The 22432-nt window shown below is 45.1% G+C and overlaps 1 protein-coding gene across 1 annotated transcript; it reads left to right on the top strand.

Moving 5' to 3' along the window:
• The first annotated feature begins 8197 nt into the window (after positions 1-8197).
• On the top strand, positions 8198-22406 carry KIAA1191 (KIAA1191 ortholog). The gene is made up of 9 exons (XM_039239774.1): positions 8198-8400; positions 9700-9812; positions 10092-10178; positions 13022-13200; positions 15968-16094; positions 18242-18366; positions 20426-20532; positions 20738-20880; positions 20988-22406. The coding sequence occupies exons 3-9, from the start codon at positions 10151-10153 to the stop codon at positions 21194-21196; spliced, it is 918 nt and encodes a 305-aa protein (XP_039095705.1). The 5' UTR covers positions 8198-8400; positions 9700-9812; positions 10092-10150; the 3' UTR covers positions 21197-22406.
• Positions 22407-22432: the final 26 nt, after the last annotated feature.

The raw sequence follows: 22432 nt of genomic DNA, 5'->3' as shown, positions 1-22432 counted from the left end.
GGTTTAAAGGGGATATGATTTGTATATTCACTTAGAGACTTATGAATTAACCCAGTCTCAAGTGAATAATAAAGTGCTATAGTCTTTATCTATTGATAGGTCTACAGTGAGAAGAGTCTTTTTATATACAATTGTTGGGGGAATCCATCCCATTAAAAAAAAATATGCCCATGGGGTCCTGTTAGTATTCCCACAGAATAACAAACAAGAAGATTGTCCATACCTGTGCTATTGTGACAATTTTTCTGAAGTTTACCTCACGTTGTTCACCTTAGGCAAACACCAAGCAGGTAAAGACAATCAGAACTAGAATTTAACATCCATAAAGTTGCGTTATTGAAACATAATTTTTGTAAGAATCCTCATTTCCAGAGATAGCCAAATCAAGACTCATTTGCTTGTAAAAACAAGTCCAGGTTTAATAAACTTGGCCTAATTATTTACATAAGCACAGCAAAATAGTGATTGGCCATATAAAATCTTTTATAATTTGCTTTGCTAGAACTTTTTGTAAGGCATTTCTAGACTGAACTTTTAGTAGTCTCTCCAGGCCAGAAGTCAGCCACACACTTGCCATCAGACATGCCTGCAATAGAGGGTTGGGCAAATTCCTCTTCTCGAGCTCCCCAAGATATCCCGAGGTTCCTGCAGCTGCCAGGAACTGGCATTCCTCACTCACCTGGTAAGGCTGCTGGGATCTCTGTAAGCAAGGTTTCAGGCCAGCATTTCCAGCGGGCTTTATTGGCCTCATACTTCATAAAGTCAACCTTAGTTCCTTAAAGCTGTTTGGTCATTTCTGAGTCTATGCAGGACTCTCAACTATGACCTTCCAGGCAAAACCTTGGTAAAATAACTAGTATTTCTTTTTTTTTTTTTTTTTTAATGTTTTATTTATTTCTAGGAGACAGAGAGAGACAGCGTGAGCAGGGGAGGGTCAGAGAGAGAGGGAGTCACAGACTCTGAAACAGGCTCCAGGCTCTGAGCTGGCAGTCAGCACAGAGCCCGACGCGGGGCTCAAACCCATGAACCGCGAGATCATGACCTAAGCGAAAGTCGGACGCTTAACCGACTAAGCCACCCAGGCGCCCCTAAAATAACTAGTATTTCTAAAGGTGCCCTGTTACAAGGAGAACAGATTCGTATCGAACTTAGGCAAATAACTGTAATTGCCATGAAAAAGAACACTCATTGGGAGTCTTTAAATTTTAGAGTGTTCAGGTAGAGAGAAAGGTTAAATGTTTCGGTTTGGTTGCAAATGAATGCCTTATCCTATTTTGGAATATCATGGATATTTTAAGAGAAAGTTTCCTTAATCTGGAAGAACAAACATTAGAGAAACAGCAATTGTTTAAAACAAGTGTCACAACAACTATAATTTTCTTCAGTTTATTTTGTACCGTGTTCCAAATTTTTGTTCAGTTGGAATGAAGTCTTTTGGTTCTGGAAATTCTTACCCATTTTAGTATTAATCTTAAAGATGTCAAATACCTGTATTTGTCTTAAAAGTCCTTTTTATAAATCTTGAAGATGAAAAACGTTTTGTAAGAGCATCAGAACAATAACTACAAATGACAAAAGACTAAAAAATGGATATGGTTAACAGTCTGAGGAGTGTTTGTTATGATGCAACTGACAAGAAAATTCGGTTATTTCTGTGACACATAACACTTTGTTAATCAGAATATCAAGTGTCAATCTTATTACCAAAACATATTACAATTTTAGCAATTACATATGTATTTGAAGAGTTATAGGATTTACCCAAGCAATAAAACCTAAAGTTTACCATTATTTGTCTGATAGTTTTTTCAGAGTAACTTAACATACCAAACAAAAAGGCCTAATTAGTCAAAAAGATTTCATTTACAATTTAAATCTTGGGAAGTTTGTTAAAACCTTAGAAAGTTATGAAGCACATCCTAAATAGGATTATAGACCATTACAAATCTTTTTTTAAAAACATTTATTTATTTTTGAGAAACAGAGACAGAGCACAAGCAGGGGAGGGGCAGAGAGAGACCCACACACACAGTCTGAAGCAGGTTCCAGGCTCTGAGCTGTCAGCACAGAGCCCGACGTGGGGCTCAAACCCATGAACTGAGAAAACCTGAGCTTAAGTCAGACGCTTGACTGTCTGAGCCACCGAGGAGCCCCTCGATTATTACAAATCATAAAACTTTAAATTATTTATTTAACCAAGATGGCAATAAGAGATTTCAAAAGCAAACATGTAAGGGTTATATAGTTGTTAGCAAAACTTGGGTCCTCTAACACTGAGAAATTTCAACTTTAAGTTATCAAAGACAAAACATAAGCTTTCATTTTCCTGTCAAGAGAAAAAACCCTTTGCATACATATATGCAAATTTAATACATATTTATATCATATATATATTTATCAAGAGCAGAACAATCCAAGAAAACTTTGCCTTTTGAGTAGAGAGAAAAGAGAATTTTAGGGGTGCCTGGGTGGCTTAGTCGGTTAAGCGTCCGACTTTCTCTTATTTCTTGATCTCTCTGTTTGTGGGTTCGTGCCCCGTGTCGGGCTTTGTGCTGACTGCCAGCTTTGAGCCTGGAGCCTGTTTCAGTCTGTGACTCCCTCTCTCTCTGACCCTCCCCTGTTCACGCTGTCTGTCTCTCTCTCTCCTAGAAATGAATAAAAAAAAACATTTAAAAAAAATTTTTTTAGACGACAAATTTATGAACCCATTAAGCACAAAGCGTGTTTACCAACAAACCCAAATAGCCTTAGTTTCTCTGCCAGAAGAGATCAAAAGCACAGACCTACATGGTTTTAGCATTCCATTCTATTTGGAAAAGACCTATATGTCCAATGAATTCAATCCCATGTATCATGCAAACAAAACGTTTAAGTTACAGATTACCAAAGACTTTGAAAACTATCTTAACAATTACCCATGAAAACTTTGAGACAGACAAAATTAACTATTATTTTAAGTCATCTTTTTACTAACAAATTGGAATAGAGATAACATGAGCTTATGTGACCTTCAGCAAATCTAGATAGAATTAGTTCCATACTTAATACTGATAACTTAAAGACATGTCTATCTTAATTAAACCAACAAAATTAAATTAGTTTTTTTTTAATTTTTAAAAATGTTTACTTATTTTTAAGAGAGACAGAGAGTGAGCAGGGGTGGGGCAGAGAGAGAGGGAAACACAGAATCCAAAGTAGGCTCCAGGCTCTGAAGTGCCAGCACAGAGCTGGATGCAGGACTCGAGCTCACAAACCCTGAGATCATGAACTTGAGTGGAACTTGGATGCTTAACCAACAGAGCCACCCAGGCACCCAACTTAAACTAGTTTAAAAAACCGAATATGCACCTGTGTCCACTTAAAAGTCAATCAATTGTTCCCCATTGTCAGTTTTTACCCGGGAATCTGAAGTGGGCAGTCCAAGGGGATAAGCACCAAAGAGGTGGTCTTTACTCTTTGACACAAAGGTGACTTTGAGGAGAGGAGGAGGAGCCAATGGTGCCAGGGACACCGAGGATGGTAGAGAAGCCAGTTCTGTAGGTTGCACCCAAGGTGGTGCAGAAAGAGGAGGATTGGAAGGGGAAGGCAGAAGAGGCAAGGTGCCCGCTGAAGGCCGAGAAAGAGGATTGCCGGCTTTAAACCTTGTCAGCACGGACACAGGAGCAGATGCCAGAGTTTTGTTTTGTTTTGTTTCCTGCCAACTAGTGGAATTAGGCAGTCCATGTTAGGCTGGAGAAGACAGGAAATTTCCCTGAAACAAATGGAGTTTTGGCAGCTGCTTGGGAATATTCCTTAACGTCCCCGCCCTGAGGTAGACTAATCGCAGTTGGCTCCAATTATCATAGCCATTAACCTCATTAAATGAATGAGGGAGAAGCCCTCATATTTATTAGGAGAAGTAATAATAGTAAGAGAGGGTCAGCGTCCCCTTCGTTAGGGATGTCTTGTGTTTCCTCCAGGGACTGTGTTCTATCAGGAGGAGGTCTGTTGAGATAATTATCATCCAATATATGTCGGGGGCAGTTTACCAGCCAAACACATTTGGGCAAAAACATTCTGCAAGAGGCCCTTAGGTCCAGAGCCCTGAAGGCCTGGACCTATGGTAGCTTGTGCTTTGCCCTACGCTTGCCTTATGGTCCCTCATCGGAGTTTTTCTCCCTTTTTTTTTTTGTTTTTTAATGTGTGTTTACTTATTTTGAAAGAGAGATAGAGAGTGAGCAGGGGAGGAGCAGAGAGAGAGGGAGACAGAGAATCCCAAGTAGGCTTCACCCTGTCAGCACGGGGGCCAATGTGGGGCTCAAATTCACAAATCATGAGATCATGACCTGAGCCAAAATTAAGAGTCGGATGCTTAACTGGCTGAGCCACCCAGGTGTCCCAGAGTTTCTCTCCTTTTAAGTAAATGAATTCGACTAAAGCGCTCCTCGCTTTATAGGGAGCTCCGTCTTTCCCCTGAAAGTCAAAAGGGTAAGGGGCCATCTCAAAGTAGATGTAGGGTAAACAATTCTGATGTCAGCCTTTGGTGAGGAGGGGAGAGGACTCCCTACCTTGGCCTGTAAAGCCCAACCGCAGAGTCCCTACCCTCAGCTGTACTTTCTCTCAGTTCTTCAGGCACAAGCTTTCTTTTACCTTTGAGTCTTTGCCCTTACCGTGGTGTCCCACTCGGAGCACCCTCCTCCACCTACTCATTTGCTTCTGAACTTGTATTTCTCTGGGCAACCTCCCCTGACCTTTCAGAGTCAGTCCTATTGCTTAGTGCTCCTGGTGCTAGTGCTCCACGACATCAGATTTGTAATTATTCATAATCATTCATTCATTGTCTGTTTCCTCCTGTTAGTTTGCTAGGGTTGCCATGAAAAGGACCATACACTGGATGGTTTAAATGACAGAAATTTATTTTCTCACAGTTCTGGAGGCTGGAAGTCTAAGATCAAGATGGCAGCAGGTTTGGTGTCTTTTGAGTCCTCTCTCCTTGGCCTGCAGTTAATTGCCTTATCACTGTATCCTCACATGGCTTTTCCTCTACGTGTGTGCAATCCTGGGGTTTCTTCTTCTACTTACAAGGACACCAGCCTTATTTGAACTAAATTATCCTTTAAAGACTTTATCTCCAAATACTGTTCTGTTATGAGTCACTGGGATTTGGGACTTCAACATGTGACTTTTGGGAGGACACAATTCAGCCATAGCAGTCAGGGACTGTGTCCTCCTCCCCAGTGTATCCCACGCACTGAGCATCATATCTGACATTAAGTAAGACACAAGGACACATTTTCTATCTAATTAACTGCCCCAGACTAACTGTGTGACATTGGCCTGGTTCCTTCTGTTTTCTGTACCTTAGTTGCAGTACCTGTGATACCAGACTGGACAAGTTGGTCTCTAAGGGGAGTCTGACAGTTGATCCAACATCCTTTTTTTTTTTTTTTAAATGTTTTATTTATTTCTGAGAGAGGGAGAGACAGGATGAGCAGGGGAGGGGCAGAGAGAGAGGGAGATACAGAATTTGAAACAGGCTCCAGGCTCTGAGCTGGCTTCCATCACAGATCCCGACGTGGGGCTCGAACCCTTGAACCACGAGATCATGAAGTGAGCCGAAGTCAGACGCTTAACCGACTGAGCCACCCAGGCGCCCCCCAACATCCTTTAATTAAACTCTTCGGTGAAATCTTCCCCCTCACCACTAGAGGGAGATGCTACTTCTAGTTTTTTCTCTCTGTAGGAATGTGCCTTTAACTCTCTTGCCCCAGGGATATTAAAAGTGGAGGAGCTGAGGCCAAGGACAGCCTGCAGCCAAACTATCAGTGGGCATTCAGCCCTGGGCTTGAATTTCAACTCTGCCATTTCCTGGCTGGCTGAGGTATCTTTGGCAAGGTCCCCTTGAGAGTGTTTGTTTTCTCTGCTGCTGAGTGGGCAATAGAAATGCCTCCTCTATGGTGATATATGGGGCAGGCTTCCAGATAGAGCTCCCAGTCTAGAAACTCCAGAAATGCAAATGCTCCACTTGCTCCCATCTCAGTAAACAAGCTCCTGTCTGCTGATGGGTGGTTGAAAATGTTGGCAAATCTAAGGAGGAAGGCAGGTAGGCAGAGTTAGGTCCTGCTCCCTGCCTCCTTCCCCATGAAGTGGGAATGTAGGATGCTTTGGGGCATCCAGGGTGGATCCAAGAGAGGTCCTGGTCAATTCTAATTTTTGAGGCTCCAAATTTGTTAAAGTATGAAATGCCCAAGAAGGTGCAAAAAGGAAATTCGGAGACAAAAACATTTATTTATTTTGAACATTTGAGAGAGAAAGTGTGTGTGTGTGTGTGTGTGTGTGTGTGTATTTGTGCATGCGCTCTTACACACGTAGGGGAGGGGGCAGGGGGGGGGGAGAGAGAGAGAGAGAATATCCCAGGGCTTGATCTCATGAGATCATGATCTGAGCTGCAATCAAAAGTCAGATGCTTAACCAACTGAGCCACCCAGGTTCCCCCAGAGACAAAAGCATTTAGAAAATTAATTTCATAGTAAGTGTGTGTTGTAAACATACACAAAAAGGCAACCAGATTCTCTGGTCAGTCACATACAGGGACCCTGACTCTTATCTGGCCCCAGACAAGAACCATACAGTCAGACCTCAAAGGCAAATTTCCCAATGAGGCTGCCACTCTTGGGGAAATAAACTGGCTGTGCATAGAACTGGAAGCAAGCTTGGCTATGAACCAAAACCAGAGTCAGAAAAAAAGTACAAAGGAGGGGATGAAGGGGAACTTCTATTGCTGTGAGAAATCCACGCCAGGAACTACAAAAGGCCTGAGCTCAAACAGCTTAAAAGATACCCTTCCTGGGCCTGGTGAAGGGACTGACTTCACCTTGGGACTGACTGAATCCGCCTTAGCTATGCAACCAGACCCTTTTGAAAAGTAGTTTACTTGCAAATAAGGCTGCTGAGAGATACCAGGCTTTAAACTAATTAGCTCCTCAATAAAAAATACAACACCCTTTAAAAGGGGAAAACATCCTAAGATAGTGAAGGTCGGAAGTTTACAGTCTTTTTTTGTGGGAAACAGCAGTTTTCTTACATGATGATCAACATTGGTTCAGAAATTTGTCCCGTTAAAGGTCAGGGTTAAAGTTGTGTTAGAACATGAGGAAAGACTTTAGTTTTAATTTATTTGGTGAGAAGAACGAGCTGACCCTTATCATTTATAGTAGGGTGCAAAGTCCTGTTTCTCTCCTTTTGACTGAAACGTGCTGTGCAGCCTATCTTCTTAATGGAGGAGGGCAAGGTGTCAGTTTTGCTTCTGCAGACCGAAAAAGATTATACCGAATTTTAAAAGCTTCAAATTAACACTTTCAACACAAAAATCACACCGCAAGGTAATCGTGCTATTCATAAACTAATTATAGAATTTAGAAAAGACCTGAATTTATGGAGCGTTCAAACACGGAGGTTTGGTAATGGCACTCAAGTTTAAGGTCGCAGGAGCAAAGCCTCTCAGGCCTGCTAGTAGGCTCAGCAAAGGTCAAATGCAGGAATCTAGATGTGAGACCCACCCCCAATCCTCAGAGCCCTCATCTCATCCTGAGATGAGCCTTGATGGCAAGCTTTGGACGTGGGGTGGAAACGGGGGCAGATTTTGTTTCCATCTTCTTTTACTTCCTCAACTTTGCTGTTCTGTCAAATTTGTAAACATATTAGGGAAAAAAAGAAGTCTTCCTTCAGGATGTGACATTTGAGTTGGCATCTCTCCAAGTATCACTTTCCTTAGTGTAAAAGGGACATGATATTAGGACCGTCCTAGGGAGAGGAGAGCAGGTGTGGATAGTTCTCCTCGGTTATGCTGTTAGTAAGAACCCTGCCTAACCCAGCTGTTCCCGGAAGAGGGTCCGTGCTCACTTAGTCAAGTGACTTCTCATCTCTCTGGGCCTCAAAATCACCTCCCTGAAACGGGTTTGAGGGTTTCACTTTGCAATGCCAGCTCTATCTTTCTCAGCTGGTCATAGACCAAAGCACATAATGGTGGTAAAGCGTAGCTTTTCCTCTGGGAACTGGCTAGTTTCACACCTGTAACTGTGGCCCCTCCCCGCTCCACCCCCAACTCGCGGTGTAGCTGAAGTCGCGGGGGCCTTCACGATCGTGGACTACAACTCCCAGCATGCCCCAAGGGCCTCTCGGGCCAAGTTTCGCGTGATGTGACGAGACCTCGGAAGGCTTTAAGGGAAGGCTGGCAGCCGGCTGGCGGCCCGCGTTCCCTAGTTGGTGCCTGGGGCTTTTGGTGTCTCCACAGGCACAACTCTGCTCGCACCATGGCTTGGGTCCCGAATGCACCACAGCGTCTCGTGAGACAGGGGTCTTCAGAGCCTCTTTAGTGCCGTAGCCCTGGCCGCAGGCAACCGCGCGGCGGCGGAAGAACAGGTAACTAGACAGCCCAGGCCTGGCCCTCCTTGGGACTGCGTCCTACGGACACCCGGAGGGGCGTGCCTCTGGCTTTTCCGCCAAGGCTGTGGCACGGGGCCTCTCCGTGCCTCTCCCTTGTCCCCCACCCAGGGTCAGAGCTCGGCCCGACAGCCCCTTGCCTCTCTTGCCTCGCCTTCTGGGGTGGGGGTTCGTCTAGCGGGGCGTCTCTGTGATGATCCCCCTGATTCCCTGCCCCAGGGCTGGCCTCTGCTTCCTCAGACTGGCCTTGCCTGGGAACCCCATTCCTAGCCCCTCACGCCATGCTTCTGCCTTGCCCTGCCCTTGGGGAACCTTCGGCTTGTGCCAGGCCGCGGGCCTTAATCTCCTTTTTCTTAGCCTCGCGGTCGGGGGGCGGGGGGCGGCGGGGGTTGGGTCAGACCTGGCCTTTCAAATCCTGGTGGCTTTGTTCTGTATCCTGTGCTGGAGCAGCGTGAGCTCTGCGGAGTGCAAATGGGGAAAGGAAAGGGGAAGTGGAAAGCGATGTGTCGTGGGTCGGAATGCTTCCTGGACCCGGAGGATGGCCGAACTTTGGTTTCTGCGATGCTCTTTAATGAAAAACTAACTAGTTTGTCCTCTGAGCTTCATCAGGATAGAAAGTTGAAAAGCAAATAACTTGGCTTTTTGAGGGCTTTTTAAAAAATAATTTTTAAGTGCTTATTTTATTTTTTAAAATGTTTGTTTATTTGAGAGAGAGAGCGATCGAGAGCGCAAGCAGGGGAGGGGCAGAGAGAGGGAGACACAGAATCTGACGCAGGCTCCAGGCTGTGAGCTGTCAGCATAGAACCCCAGGTGGGCCTGGAACTCAGGAGCTGTGAGATCTTGAACTGAGCTGAAGTCATGCTTAACCCACTGAGCCACCCAGGTGTCCCCAGGGCTTTGTTTTAATTCCCTTGTAAATTGGGGGTGAAACTATCAGCCTGGCAGATGGGCCACTTATCTGTGACTGTGGACAAATCACATACACACATCTCCTGAGTTTTAGTTTCCTTCTTTTAAAATTTTAGAGGATAGAAAATGCCTGTTTTGCAGGGTATAAAACTCTTATGAATGTTAGTGTTGCAACAAAGAATGAGTTTACCCATTATGGTAAATAGCTCCTTGCTGTGGGTTAAGTTATATGGACCCTGAGTCCTAACTTACTTAAGAATGAAATGTGCATAATCACTCTGGCAAGGTTGTGGGGAATACATGAATGTATAGGAAGGTGTTTGCAGACCCTGAGGGGCTCTACCAATGCTGATTGTTTGTCATTCTTAGAACCTCTGAAATGGATGGACTCTTCCCAAGCAGCTTTGCTAATTCACAGCAGCTGGACAATGTTCCTCATTAATACCTGTCTGTCAGCATAATCGTCACATCATTTCACTCTGGTAAGGTGACCTTTTCACCACGTGTTCGTGTCTTTGTCCTATCACAGGTGTTATGATCAGCCATGAGTGTGGTGAGAGCTTTGACTTTACCCTTTTTTTTTTTTTTTTTTTTTTTAATCTCCCTTGGCATGTTTGTATGTCTGTCTCCCATTGGCTCTTGTAAATGTGCTTCAGCCTTATTAACAGGCTGTGTAACTGTGTGCCTGTCAGACGAAGAGCAGGATTGGAGCTATTCTTTGGTGTTCACTATAAGAAAATGCCGTTTATTATTTTTATTAGGTGGCAGGGACTCAGCTCCGAATTCTATATAGAAAAAGCACCTGGATCCCAGTCTTTCAATGGCTTCGAGACAACCAGAAGTGCCTGGTAAACCTAATTTTTTTGATCAAGTCTTGCTTTGCCCTTACTCTTTCAAGCTAGATAGAGACCACTTTTTTCCTCTACTATATATTAATGTTTACTTTCTGCCACCAGGCAAATATTTAAACTTAATAGATTGGCATCATTTAAATATTATCTTACTAACCACCCAGCCAGGGTACAAACCCAAACCCTAACTCGTAAGAGTACAGTCATTTCACGTAAGGTTATACCAGATTTGTCGCTTTCCTACAGATATCAAATAAGAATTCAGAATAAATTGTGTCGTTCTAATAGTATGTACCAAAATGACTGTACTTATCCCCCTTTTTGGAGGGGAAGGGTGTGGGCAGAATGGAGGTCTGGGCAAAAAAATACCAGCCTGATTTAAAGGCAGATTAAACTTGGGCGGTTGTGGAAACCTTCACAGCAGCATTTAATGAGTCCTGGGCCTGTGTAGGGCAATACGTTTTGGGTTACTAAAGTCATTGAAATCTCCTAGGACTGTTTTAGTGGGAAGGGCCAGTGGTTTTTAATCAAGTCTGAATTACTCAAATTTTGATTCTCAGTAAAGAAGAGATAGTGCCTGCCTTTCAAGGTTGCTGTGAAGATTAAATATATGTGAAAACATGAATTAAAAGTTAGTGATGAATATATAGGTACTTCTCAGACAAGTTTTTGGTCTCTTATCGGTAGGAATATATTTCCTAGTAAGTCTTAGCTGACTTTATTTTTAGAAGGCCTATTAGGATGGCTGCTAGGTGGGGTCTTTAAGATATTTTGAAATTGCTCCTAAATTAGGTGGATTGTTAGGAGTCTCTCCCACATCTCCTGATGTGGATCCGTCTCTGATCTCTAACATCAGTTTGCGTTCAAGTTTGTCTTTCATCATTGTTGTGATTACCATAAACTCCTTGTAACCATCTGGGCCATAGTGTTTCACTCATTAGGTTAAAGCTCTGAGCGTGGGGAGGATGGAGTGTTGCTCGTAGAGTATGAGCACTGGCTTAGACCTATGATGCAGTCCCCACCTTGCTAGCTGGGTGTCACTTAAGTTCTATGCCTTAGTTTCCTGAGCTGGAAAATGGGAAGAATATCAGCTTAATGAGGATTAGGTAAGATGAGGGGTGTAACTGCTTGGCAAGGAAGGGTATTTGGAAATCATTATTTGCTTATGTGTTTGTTTTAATTGAGGTAATTCACATACCATAAACTTGCCATTTAAAGTGAACAACTTAGTATATGAGAACAGTCTATTTAGTATATTTAGAACAGTTTAGTGTATATTCACATGGTTGTGCAACATCACCACCATTTGATTCCAGAACATTTCATTACCCCTAAAAGAAAACCACGTACCCATTAGCAATCACTCCTCATCTGTTTAATCCCAGTCCCCGGCAGCCACTAATTCTTTATTTCTGTGGATCTGGTAGTGTTTATTATTAATATTAATAATAATGGTGGCTGCTTGTTCCCTTTGCTGTTTCAGTGAAGTATCTTTGCTGGTTTGGGACTTCCTGCCGTTGAAGTTGATGCCTTAGAAAGTTAGGGTGTAATTTTAAGCAGGAAAATGTCATGCTGGATGTGAAGGTAGATCTGGACATCAGTTCTGCAGGGGAAGGATTAGCAAACAAAATGAACTTTGCTCCCTGGTCTGGCAGCACTGAGAGTGCCCTTGAAGTAGGGTGCCTGTGTCACAGTGGGACATCCGCCAGTCAGGTCAGTGGACTGGAACAGCCGGCAGCGCTTTATGAGCGTGGTTGTCAACCATTTCTGTGATGGAAATTGGCTCTGCTGTTTAAATCCTACAGGCTCCTCAAAACTAGAGAGGACACCGAACAGGAAATGGTGTTAACTATTCCTTTCTTTTTAAATATATATTTTATTTAAAAATTTTTAGTTTTTATTTTTGAGAGAGAGAGAGAGAGCGTGAACAGGGGAGGGTCAGAGAAAGAGGGAGACACAGAAGAAGACAGGCTTCAGGCTCTGAGCTGTCAGCACAGAGCCCGACGCAGGGCTCGAACCCATGAACCGCGAGATCATGACCTGAGCCGAAGTTGGACACTCAGCCGACTGAGCCACCCAGGCACCCCTTTAATGTATATTTTAATGTTTTATTTATTTATTTTTTTGGGGGGGAGCCAGAGAGCGAGGGGGACAGAGGATCAAAAGTGGGCTCTGCACTAACATCAGTGAGCCTGATGTGGGGCTTGAACTCATGAACCTTGGGATCATGACCTGAGCTGAAGTTGGACACTTAACCAACTGAGTCACCCAGACACCCCTAAATATTTCTTATGATAGCACTCTTGTTTTCTTTGGTAGAATCGGTAGAGAAGGCAGATTTGTGGTTGTGCCCCAGCTGGCTACTTTGTGTATGAGCTTTGACAAATCACTTTACCTGTAGACCTTAGTTTCCTTATCTAAAAATGGGAACAAGAACCCCATATCTTCAGTCCTACATGAGTTGAGAGCCTTGGCTTTGCCGTTGGGTGGCTTCTGTGGCATAAAGAATGTGGCTTTGAAATCAGGTTTGGGTTTTGATTCCAAACTGTACTTTGAAAGGTGTATGACCTTGCTTGGGTAAATTTAAATTGAACTTTGTTTTTCTGCTCCATAAAAATGGATTAGAGCTTCTGAGTGAGTAAAGTGGAGAATTCAAAGTGTCAGGCATAAAGGAAGGACTTAGTACTATGCCTTTCCTTGAATGGAGTTGCTATTCCAGAACAGGCCATTGGTCTGTCCCAGAAGAAGAGTGTTTCAGAGCTTTCCTGCCTGAAGATTAATTGAAAGATACTAGTATGTCCAGCTGCTGAACCCATCCTGACAGGTGTCTCTGTTCTTAGCTCTAGAGCCTAGTGGGCCTCTAGGCAAGATGTCCCTGCCCATCGGGATGTACCGCCGGGCATTCAGCTATGATGATGCCCTCGAGGACCCTACACCCATGACTCCTCCTCCATCGGACATGGGCAGCATCCCCTGGAAGCCAGTGATTCCAGAGCGCAAGTATCAGCACCTCGCCAAGGTATCTGACTCCACTGACTGCTTCTGGCAAGCCCACCCTTTTCGTTTTCTGTCATCTGCTCCATAAGCCTTCAGTGGCTCCTGGCACCCTTTGACCTGGGTAGCCACCAATCCCTGTATGTTTTCAGTGCCTCAGCTGGAGTTGGTGGGCCTTCTTTTTCTTAGGAAGTCAAACTAGAATGGCCATGTCTTCTCTTACCGGAGACTCTTCTGTGTCCTTACCCCCTGCCCCGTGATCCAACCATGCAAATTATTTAAGATTTCTTGCACTTAATGGGTATCTTCTGCCTCTGAGTCTCTGCGTCACACTGCTGGGATGTTGACAGTCCCTGTCCTGTTCTCCCACCCCTCCTCCTGCTCCAGCTGCCCGATATGTCTTTGCTCAGACATGTCTTCTGGGAGGGTTTTCCCCCATCTTCCTGATAAAAGTACCTTTCCCTTTGAGCTCTCTGCTGGACCACGGACCCCTGTCATAATCCCGACATGATTTTATCACCTTCCATTAGCTTCTTGAGGGCAGGGCCCATGTCCAGTTTTGTACTCCCATCTGCAGTATTTAGCAGAGGACCTGGCATGAAGTAGGTTTCCAAAAAGTAGTAGTAGCAGACCTGGGTGTGAGTCCTGTAAAGGTCTGTGTACTGGCAATGACCTTGGGGACACAGCTTCACCCCGAGTCAGTGTTTCCATCTGATGAGAATATGTCATGGAGGTGTTGTGGGGATTGAATAAAAGAGGATTAAAAGGATTGACACATTGGGTGTGTATCTGTTACCGGGACTCCTGGCCCAACTTTCACTTGGTAGACTGTATTTGATTGTTCCTTTCCCGTGAGGCCCCCTGCCCACCCTCTCTCCCCGGAAGCTCTCGAAATAGGGAGCTGCTTCCCACGAAAGCATCCCTTACAGCTCTGGGAGGAACTCGCTGGCTCATTGACCTACTGAAATCTGACCCAGTCATTTGTCAAGAAGAAAACATTGAGTATAGAAAGCACAGGAGTGCCAGGGGGAAAGGGCCTGGCGGCCTGGCCGTGAGGCCAGAGTAGCCGACTCGGGGGACGAGGGCAAGAAACACATCTGGCTTCTGATGGTGCTTGGAAGGGCCACACCCAGACTGTCCTAAAGGCTGCTGCTTACTCCACGGGGCAAGGGGTGGGCTCTCAGTTGCATGTCCTGCCCCAGATGGAACAGTTGACAGTTTGGAACAACTGTTCTCTTAAAAGAAAGCTTGACTTGACTCATTACACGCATTCTCTCATTTGTCCTAACTATCTGTGTCCAAACAGTCAACCATGCCCCAAGTAAGGAAGTAGAGGTCCCTTTCAGTCGAATAGGGTTACAGCTAAAAGGTAGAAATCCCGTTTTGTAACAGGGATGCAGCATTTCAGTACTTTCTTCTCTCCTTTTGGACCATCTTTCTCCTCAGTTCTTTTGGAGAAGCAGAGAACAAAGCAGAAACCCAGTTCTCTTCTCCCTGCTAGTCCTGAGCATGGTGCCTAGATTACAGAAGGCAGCATGTCTCAGCTATCTCATGTTAAAGATTAAGAGCTACTTTTTAATTTGTTATTTACTTACTTACTTACTTTTATTGTCAAGCTGGCCAACCTACAGCGTATACAGTGCACTCTTGGCTTTGGGAGTAGATTCCCGTCATTCATCACTTACATACAACACCCAGTGCTCATCCCAACAAGTGCCCTCTTCAGTTTTGCCCGCCTCCCCCCCCCCCCCATTTTTGATTTGTTTTACAAGACTATTATTTGAACTTTTAGACCAGTGGGCATCAAACTGTGGTCTTGGGCACTAGCAGCATTAGCATCACCTGGGAATTTGTTAGAAACATGAATTTTTCTTTTTTTAAATGTTTATTTACTTTCTGAGAGTGAGCGAGAGGGAGACACAGAATCCGAAGCAGGCTCTGGGCTTGGAGCTGTCCGCATAGAGCCCAATGTGGGGCTCAGACTCCCAAACTGTGAGATCATGACCTCAGCTGAAGTCAAGAGTCGGACGTTTAAACGACTGAGCCAGCCAGGCACCCCAGAAACATGAATTCTTGAGAGCCCCCCATCCCTTTCCCCAGACCTACTGAATCAGCCCTGGGGTGGGCCCAGCAATCTTGAACAAGTCTTGCATGGGATTTTGATGCTCAGCAAAGTTTGAGAACAACTCTGCAAATGCAGTGATTAAGCAAAAGCCAGCCTAGTGCCTGAGACATGGTCAAGGTTCGTAGTATTTCCTCTGCATTCTTAGGGACACAATACTATAGCATATTGGACAGATAGGCTGGGAAGGTAGGAGGCCTCAGAGCTTCAAATTCTGGCTTTCCCACTTTTATTTATTTATTTTTTTTAAGTTTATTATTGAGAGAGAGAAAGAGCATGAGCATGCTCAAGCAGGGGATGGGCAGAGAGAGAGGGAAAGAGAGAACTCCAAGCAGGCTCTGTGCGGTTAGTGTAGAGCCCGATGCGGGCCTTGAATTCAGAAGTCGTGAGATTGTGACCTAAGCCGAAGTCAAGAGATGCTTAACTGACTGAGCCCCCCCAGGCGCCCTGGCTTTCTCACTTTTATAAATTCAGACTATTCACATAATGTCTTTGTGTGTTTTCACTGTGGAAAATACATACGTAATTGGGTGGAGATAACCAACCCCCTTTTAGGTATTTCCTTACTTGTCAGATGAAGGGTATTTGGGTAACTTCTTCCCCACAGGAGTGAGTTTAGGTGTGTGACTCCTCTGTCCTGCTCAAGCTCCTCCTTACCTCTCTTGAACAGGCGGAGGAAGGGGAGGCCAGTGTCTCCTCCCCCGCCATGACCATGCCATCGGCCACTGACAGTGTGGACAAGGCCCCTGTGGTGAAGGCTAAAGCTACCCACGTCATCTTGAATTCTCTGATCACAAGTAAGCACTTTTCATCCTTAGAATAGAATGAAGTAGGGGTGGGAAAAGTTTGGGCTTCCTATAAGCGAGCTGTGGGGGACTCTGCAAACTCCGGTGACAGCCTGGCACATGCTGACCGAGCCTGTCACTTGTCAGCCTGGCTGCTGAGGCACCCGGGTCCATTCGGAAGGAAGGTTTGCTAAATATTAATTTATATATTAAATATATATTATTAATATTAATATAATATATATATATATTAATCCACCCATTGACTTGGGTGCTGTCCTGCTGATTTGCTGATACAATCTTATTTTCCCATCTCCACTAGCGTGGCGCTGGGCAAGTTACTTAACTCTCAAGACTGTTTCCCTCTCCGTGCAGTGAGGAATCTGGCTGGCGGGCTGAGGAGAGGTTTAGGTGGCTCCCGTGCCCAGTGGTTGGGAGTTGCTGCTGCTGTGACTCTCAGGCTGTCCTGGAGATGGTGACACACTGAGGCATCTGCCACCTGCCCTGCACTTATTCTTTTTGATTGAAAGGCTTCTGTTTCTCTTCCTGGCCCTGAGGCAAGTTTGGTGCTGTGGGCATCTTTAGTCTCAGGAATGTGTGGTTTGTGGTTCTAATGAGACCAGAAACAAGAGAGCTAGCTTTTGGTTTTTTTCTCCCTTTTAAAACCTTGTAACAAGTTACCTAAACTTTTGGTTCTGAGGGGCCTTCTGGTTGCTATTGGAAGTGAATTAACGTTCATTAGACCCACAGCTCTGTTGGTCATTGGCGGCTCTGCAGAGCACAGAGGGCTACTCGCTTGGCCCGGCTTTGAAGTCAGATGCTCTTGTTTATCTGCTGCAGGAGGGCATCAGCTTGTCTTGGGCGCTTGGAGAATTCACTCAAGAACCCAGAGTCTAAACTCTGATGTGGACTTCTTGTTACTCACACATAAAGGCACTGTTCGAATCAGCAAGTACCACTTGTGTTTTGCCAGCTTGAGAACGTTTTGTTGCAGGCATCAGGAAAGCCTCGTTTTTGTCTTAGCATAGTACTACTTTATTTAAGATACCATGTATCAACAGTATAGAATGTTGTCAACAGCCCAGCGTGCTGCTGTCACTCAGACACTCGTTTGGTTTAGTCACTTCCACTTTTAAGCATATTGCTATATAATCACAGGTAGAGTATACCTACCATTCTGTTTTTCTCAGCTAATACGGCCATGAGCTTTGCTGTTGCTCTAGTCTGAAATTTGAAAACAACAACAACACCACCCCCCCCCCCCCCCCGCATTTAACATCCTGGTGTCCGTGAACTGTAATTCATTTAATCCTTTCCTGCTTTTTAAGTTTTCAGGTGGCTACCTGGTAAAACTAGAGAGCATCTTTATGCATCTTTTTTCTTTTGCTTCTATTTCTAATGATAATAAAATAGTTCCTTAGAAGGGGAATGGCTAAGCCATAAAGGACATCTGGTGTCTAGGCTTTTGGTCCACAGCTGCCACATTCCTATATGAAGGGGTGTGTTCTGTGGCATGTGTACAGGTTGAGCCAAAATGCAGCTGTCAGTCATTCACAGGATACCTGGCTGACTGACCCAGCACCGAGTCTGCCTGGGTCCTCTGCCGGGCACCGAGATGGGCAATCTCACACTGCAGAGACGTGGGATCGGTAGACCGTGGCCAGGTCAAGGCGTGTTCTCTGTGGTTTGGACTGGCTTGGAGCCTTGGTGCCGTCCTGCCTAAATGTGGCCCGTTTGTCTTTGGTGGAGGTCTGTGTGGGAATAATGCAGGTGGGGAGTCTGTGTGGGGAAGCATGGCACTTGGAGAACTTGCACTGTTTCTGAATGTCATCGCCTTCACCATGTTGCATTTCTAAACCTATACAAAAATGTCAGTGCACAAATAAAAGGAAGGTAAGGAGTGTGTCCCTGCAGGTTATCCGGTCCCTTTAGGAGTGACCTGTTTTTAGTGTGGTGTGAGGGAAGGCCTCCTCCCTGTCAGAGAACTTTTGTATGAAGTTCCGCATTGCTGCCCTGATGCCCATTGGGGGGAACCCTCCTCCTCAGATGGTCAGTGTGATCTCTTGGTCCTGGGGAGAACGGCGGATGTCGGTGGTGACCTCCCCCAGTTTGTGGTGGGAGAGGGGGATGGGCATGACAATCATCTCCTCTGTTCCCAGAACAGACCCAGGAGAGCATTCAGCGTTTTGAGCAACAGGCAGGGCTGAGAGATGCTGGCTACACACCCCACAAGGGCCTTACCACCGAGGAGACCAAGTACCTGCGAGTGGCAGAAGCACTCCACGTAAGCTCGTCTCTTAGGCATGTTAAGACAGCCCTCCTCACTCACAGCTCGAGATGCGGCCGTGCCTTACACGTTAACCAGCGTTAACCAGTGCGGCTAGCAGGGCGTGTGGAGAGCGGTGGAAAGAGTTGGGTGAGCGGTTCCCAACTGGTTTAGTCCCACCCGTGGTGGCACTTTCTGGTGGAAAGCTCCAGAACTCTTAGAGTGTGGTTTCTGTTTATCCATCTGTAAAGTGAGGGTATCTGCCTCGTTTCCTTCTGGCCAGGGGGATCCGAGGAGACTGCGCTCACACACACACTGTGTGTGAGCACGTTATGAACAGTGGAGTGGGTACTTTGTGTACCAGGGTGACTGGCTTTGAGGGAGAGGAGAATCAGACAATCTCAACACTTTACTGGGAAAGGAACATTATGCTCTAGGTTTAATTTTGTTTTTAAGTTTGTTTATATTGAGAGAGTGAGTGTGAGCAAGGGTCAGAGAGAGAGAGAGAATCCCGGTAAGGCTCTGCACTGTCAACATGGAGCCCGATGTGGAGCTTGAACCCACAAACGATGAGATCAGGAGCTGAGCTGAAATCGAGAGTCAGACACTTGACTGACTGAGTCACCCAGGCTCCCCTAATTTTTAAAATATTAAAATCAAATGTAGAATTGAAATGTTTTTGCCCTTTCATTTCTAAAATTAGAATGAATGAAGAGCAATTTTTGGTAAGGTTAATGACTAGTTGTATGAATGACAGTTTCAAGGGATTTTCTGCCAGGGAATACTCGATGGCACTTAATAGCGCTTTGTGATCTGTGAAGCTCTTGCATTCACTTAGCCTTTGCATTAATCCTTGGAGGTACATACCGTTCTCCATATTTTAGAAGTGAAGAGACTGAGGCCCAAGGTCCTATATATAACCAGTCACAGTACTAGAACTCAAGTCTCCGGATTCCCTATTTCCTGGTGTTCTCCCACCCCCACCCACATTCCAAAGTTGTCTGAGAATCTGGTTCCTTAAGGAGTCATAAGGAGGGTCATGATGCACAGTATATGGAAGGATATATGATAATATGGATCCAGTGGCCTGTGGGTAAGGATATTAGACATCGTGGACTGTTGGATTTTGCGGGAGCATCCCAGATGATTCTTTGCACCCTAAGTTTAAAACCACTGCTGTAGGGGATCAGGGTTGGGTTGGTGACCAGTTCAATCTCTCAGACAAGGCAGATACTTCCGGAGAGAGGCACCGAGAACTTTCCAGGATAGGTATCAGTTAGAATTCCAGTTGAGCAATTCACCCTATATAAGGGTAGAATGGGCTTTGGCCCATTTTCTGCATCTTGGCCACAGGAGTAGAACATGGGGATGGCTGAAATGGCAGCTTATATAAATTGATGAGCGTTGGAGAACATTTAGGCATGCTCATTTATTTGGAATGTAGCTTGGGCTTGCTAGACCATGGAGCACAGAGATGGTGGTGGGGGGGAGGGGGACTTGATCTACTAGAAGAACTGAAAAGTAGAATTGTCTCTTCCCTCCGAGATGGCTAGTCTGTATGTTCGGTGTGTTTACAGTGCCCAGGAACCCAGAGTGACTTCCCCAGTGGAGGGAAAGGGGCAGCCTCCACAGAGAAAGCATTTAGCTGGAGAGGAGTAGCATGCCTGAGTCTTGGCTTTGAGACACCAGGAATGGCAGGGCTTGTACCTGGTAGAAGCAGCATGAGTTCAAGGCCCTACTTAAAAGGCCAGCAAGGCCTATAGCTTGCATTCTGGTTCTTCCACCTACTGGCTGGCAAATGGGGAAATTATTTCTCTGAAAGTAAAAGGTCTGTTGAGGCATTTAGTACAGAGCTATTTGAGATACGTTGTGGAATGAATACATTCTCCTAAAGATGGAATTCTGTCTAGTATGGCAAAATCAAAGGAATATCTGTTCTATAATCCAAAATTATTCTACCAATTAATGTTTTTCCTTTTGCCTGGGTTAAAGTGTGAACCAAGTTATTTATACCCAAACGAGCTGTTTTGTATTTGCTGTCATTTAAGAAAAAGTCTCTTCTCACCTGTCTGAACAGAAACTAAAGCTACAGAGCGGAGAGATCATGAGAGAGGAGAGGCAGCCAGCCTCGGCCCAGTCCACCCCCAGCAGCACACCACACTCATCCCCTAAGCAGAAGTCCAGGTGAGCCCTTCCTGGGAGCCTGCTGCGCTGAGTGAGCCTCCAGGAGGCTAGTGCTGCCTGCGAGGTTGGAGTTGAAGCCTGTGGTTTCAGAGGGAGCCGGGGAGCGGGGGCGGGGGAAGCTGACAGTTCCTAGTCTTTTGGCATGAGACGCTTCTAGAGGTGTTGGAAGGGGATATAAGGACATGCTTTATTCTTTCTCTTCCAGAGGCTGGTTCACTTCTGGTCCTGCCACAGCCTTACCTGGCCCAAATCCTGGCACCATGGATCCTGCAAGTGGGGACAAGGACAGAAACCTGGCAGATAAATGGAGCCTCTTTGGACCAAGATCCCTCCAGAAGTCTGATTCAGGTAAGGCAGCTCCTTCCAACACAACCCCATGTGGATGGCATTTTACCATGTATATCGGGAGCTGCTACTAATTTTGAAATCATTTACTTTTGGGTTTACTTCCATAGGAGGTTTTGCCACCCAGGCTTACAGAGGAGCCCAGAAGCCTTCTCCGATGGAACTGATCCGTGCCCAGGCCACCCGAATGGCTGAAGACCCAGCAACCTTCAAGCCGCCCAAGATGGACATCCCAGTGATGGAGGGGAAGAAACAACCGCCACGGACCCATAATCTCAAACCCCGTGACTTAAATGTGCTCACACCCACTGGCTTCTAGAGCTCTTTGTATTCCAGGGGCTCTGGATAGAGGATATCTTGTACCCAACTCCCTTTTTACCTTGGCTTTGACATAGGAAAGTTTTTTTGTTTGTTTTTTTAACCTTTTAAACCGAGGCTAGAGCTGGAGATACAATTGGTTTTTGAGAAATGTTAGTGCAAAGCCTATCCTTGTGTGGAAGAAGCCATTTTGTATGGTTTAAAGTGAAATAATCCAGCAGTGATGTATGGGGACCTCATTACCCATTTTTGTATTGTTTACCTTAGACAAGAACTTTGATCACTGCTTACTAGGTAAATAATGTTTGCGTTGGTCCAAAACGGAGGCTTCTTGATTTCTTTACCACTGTCAGCGTGTGCACGGACACATCATGGAGTAGATGTGTTCACGAGCTAGTTTAGACTTTTCTAACTGTGCACTTCTGTGTGTTCCAGCCGTGTCAGTGGGGGATGTGAGGTCTATTTGAGCCAGACTCGGCAGGGCCCCCTCTTCCTCTGCTGCAGCCGGAGCGTCCTTGTGTTTCGGTAGGCCTTTGCTTATCACGTCCGCTTGCAGCCGCTGGAGCACCTCAGTGCTCTAGGAGGGATGCTTCTCTTTTTAGGTGTCACAGAGCAAACACTAGTCTTGCAGACCCTTTTTTGCACTTTGAAAATGAGGTTAATTTAACTCCCAATCTAGTCGAAAACTTCCTTAAGGTAGGAGATTCAGTGTACTGGTTTGGTATAGGATAAATGGATGGTAAACTTTTTTAGTATGGAAGGTGGTGCCTACATTTAGATCATAGTCTTGAGGTTCATGTGAAACCAGTAGTCACCCTATTTTGAATTTTTTTTTTTTTTTTTTTTCTTGTTCAGGCCAAGCATAAACCTTCTTTTTTCTGGGAGGTAGAAGAATTTAAAAACTTTCTCTATGAAATCATTGTCCCCTACAAAGAGCTGCATACTTTTATAAATATGTAAGTTACTGAGGAAGCCACTTGTTCTGTTTCCCCTCTCACCATGTATATGGTCAGTCACTGTCCTAAACATGGTCTCAAATTCCCACGGTTTGTTTGGGATAGTGTCCTGTCTATGTAAGGAGCTGAGCTGGCCTTTCCATAGAGAAGCCCTGGGGTCTAAACTGATCAGAATAATTAATTTATTTGTGTCTTCTGTATGCTTGGATTTCTTGTTTTGACAATAAAAATCCTTCATGCTTTCTCAGCCATGGATAGCTTGTTTTCTGGGTTTTTTTTGG

This window comes from Hyaena hyaena, unplaced genomic scaffold, assembly GCF_003009895.1.
Source record: "Hyaena hyaena isolate Hyena2069 unplaced genomic scaffold, ASM300989v1 scaffold_160, whole genome shotgun sequence".
NCBI classification, from domain to species: domain Eukaryota; kingdom Metazoa; phylum Chordata; class Mammalia; order Carnivora; family Hyaenidae; genus Hyaena; species Hyaena hyaena.
This window is presented reverse-complemented; position numbering and strand designations above follow the sequence as displayed.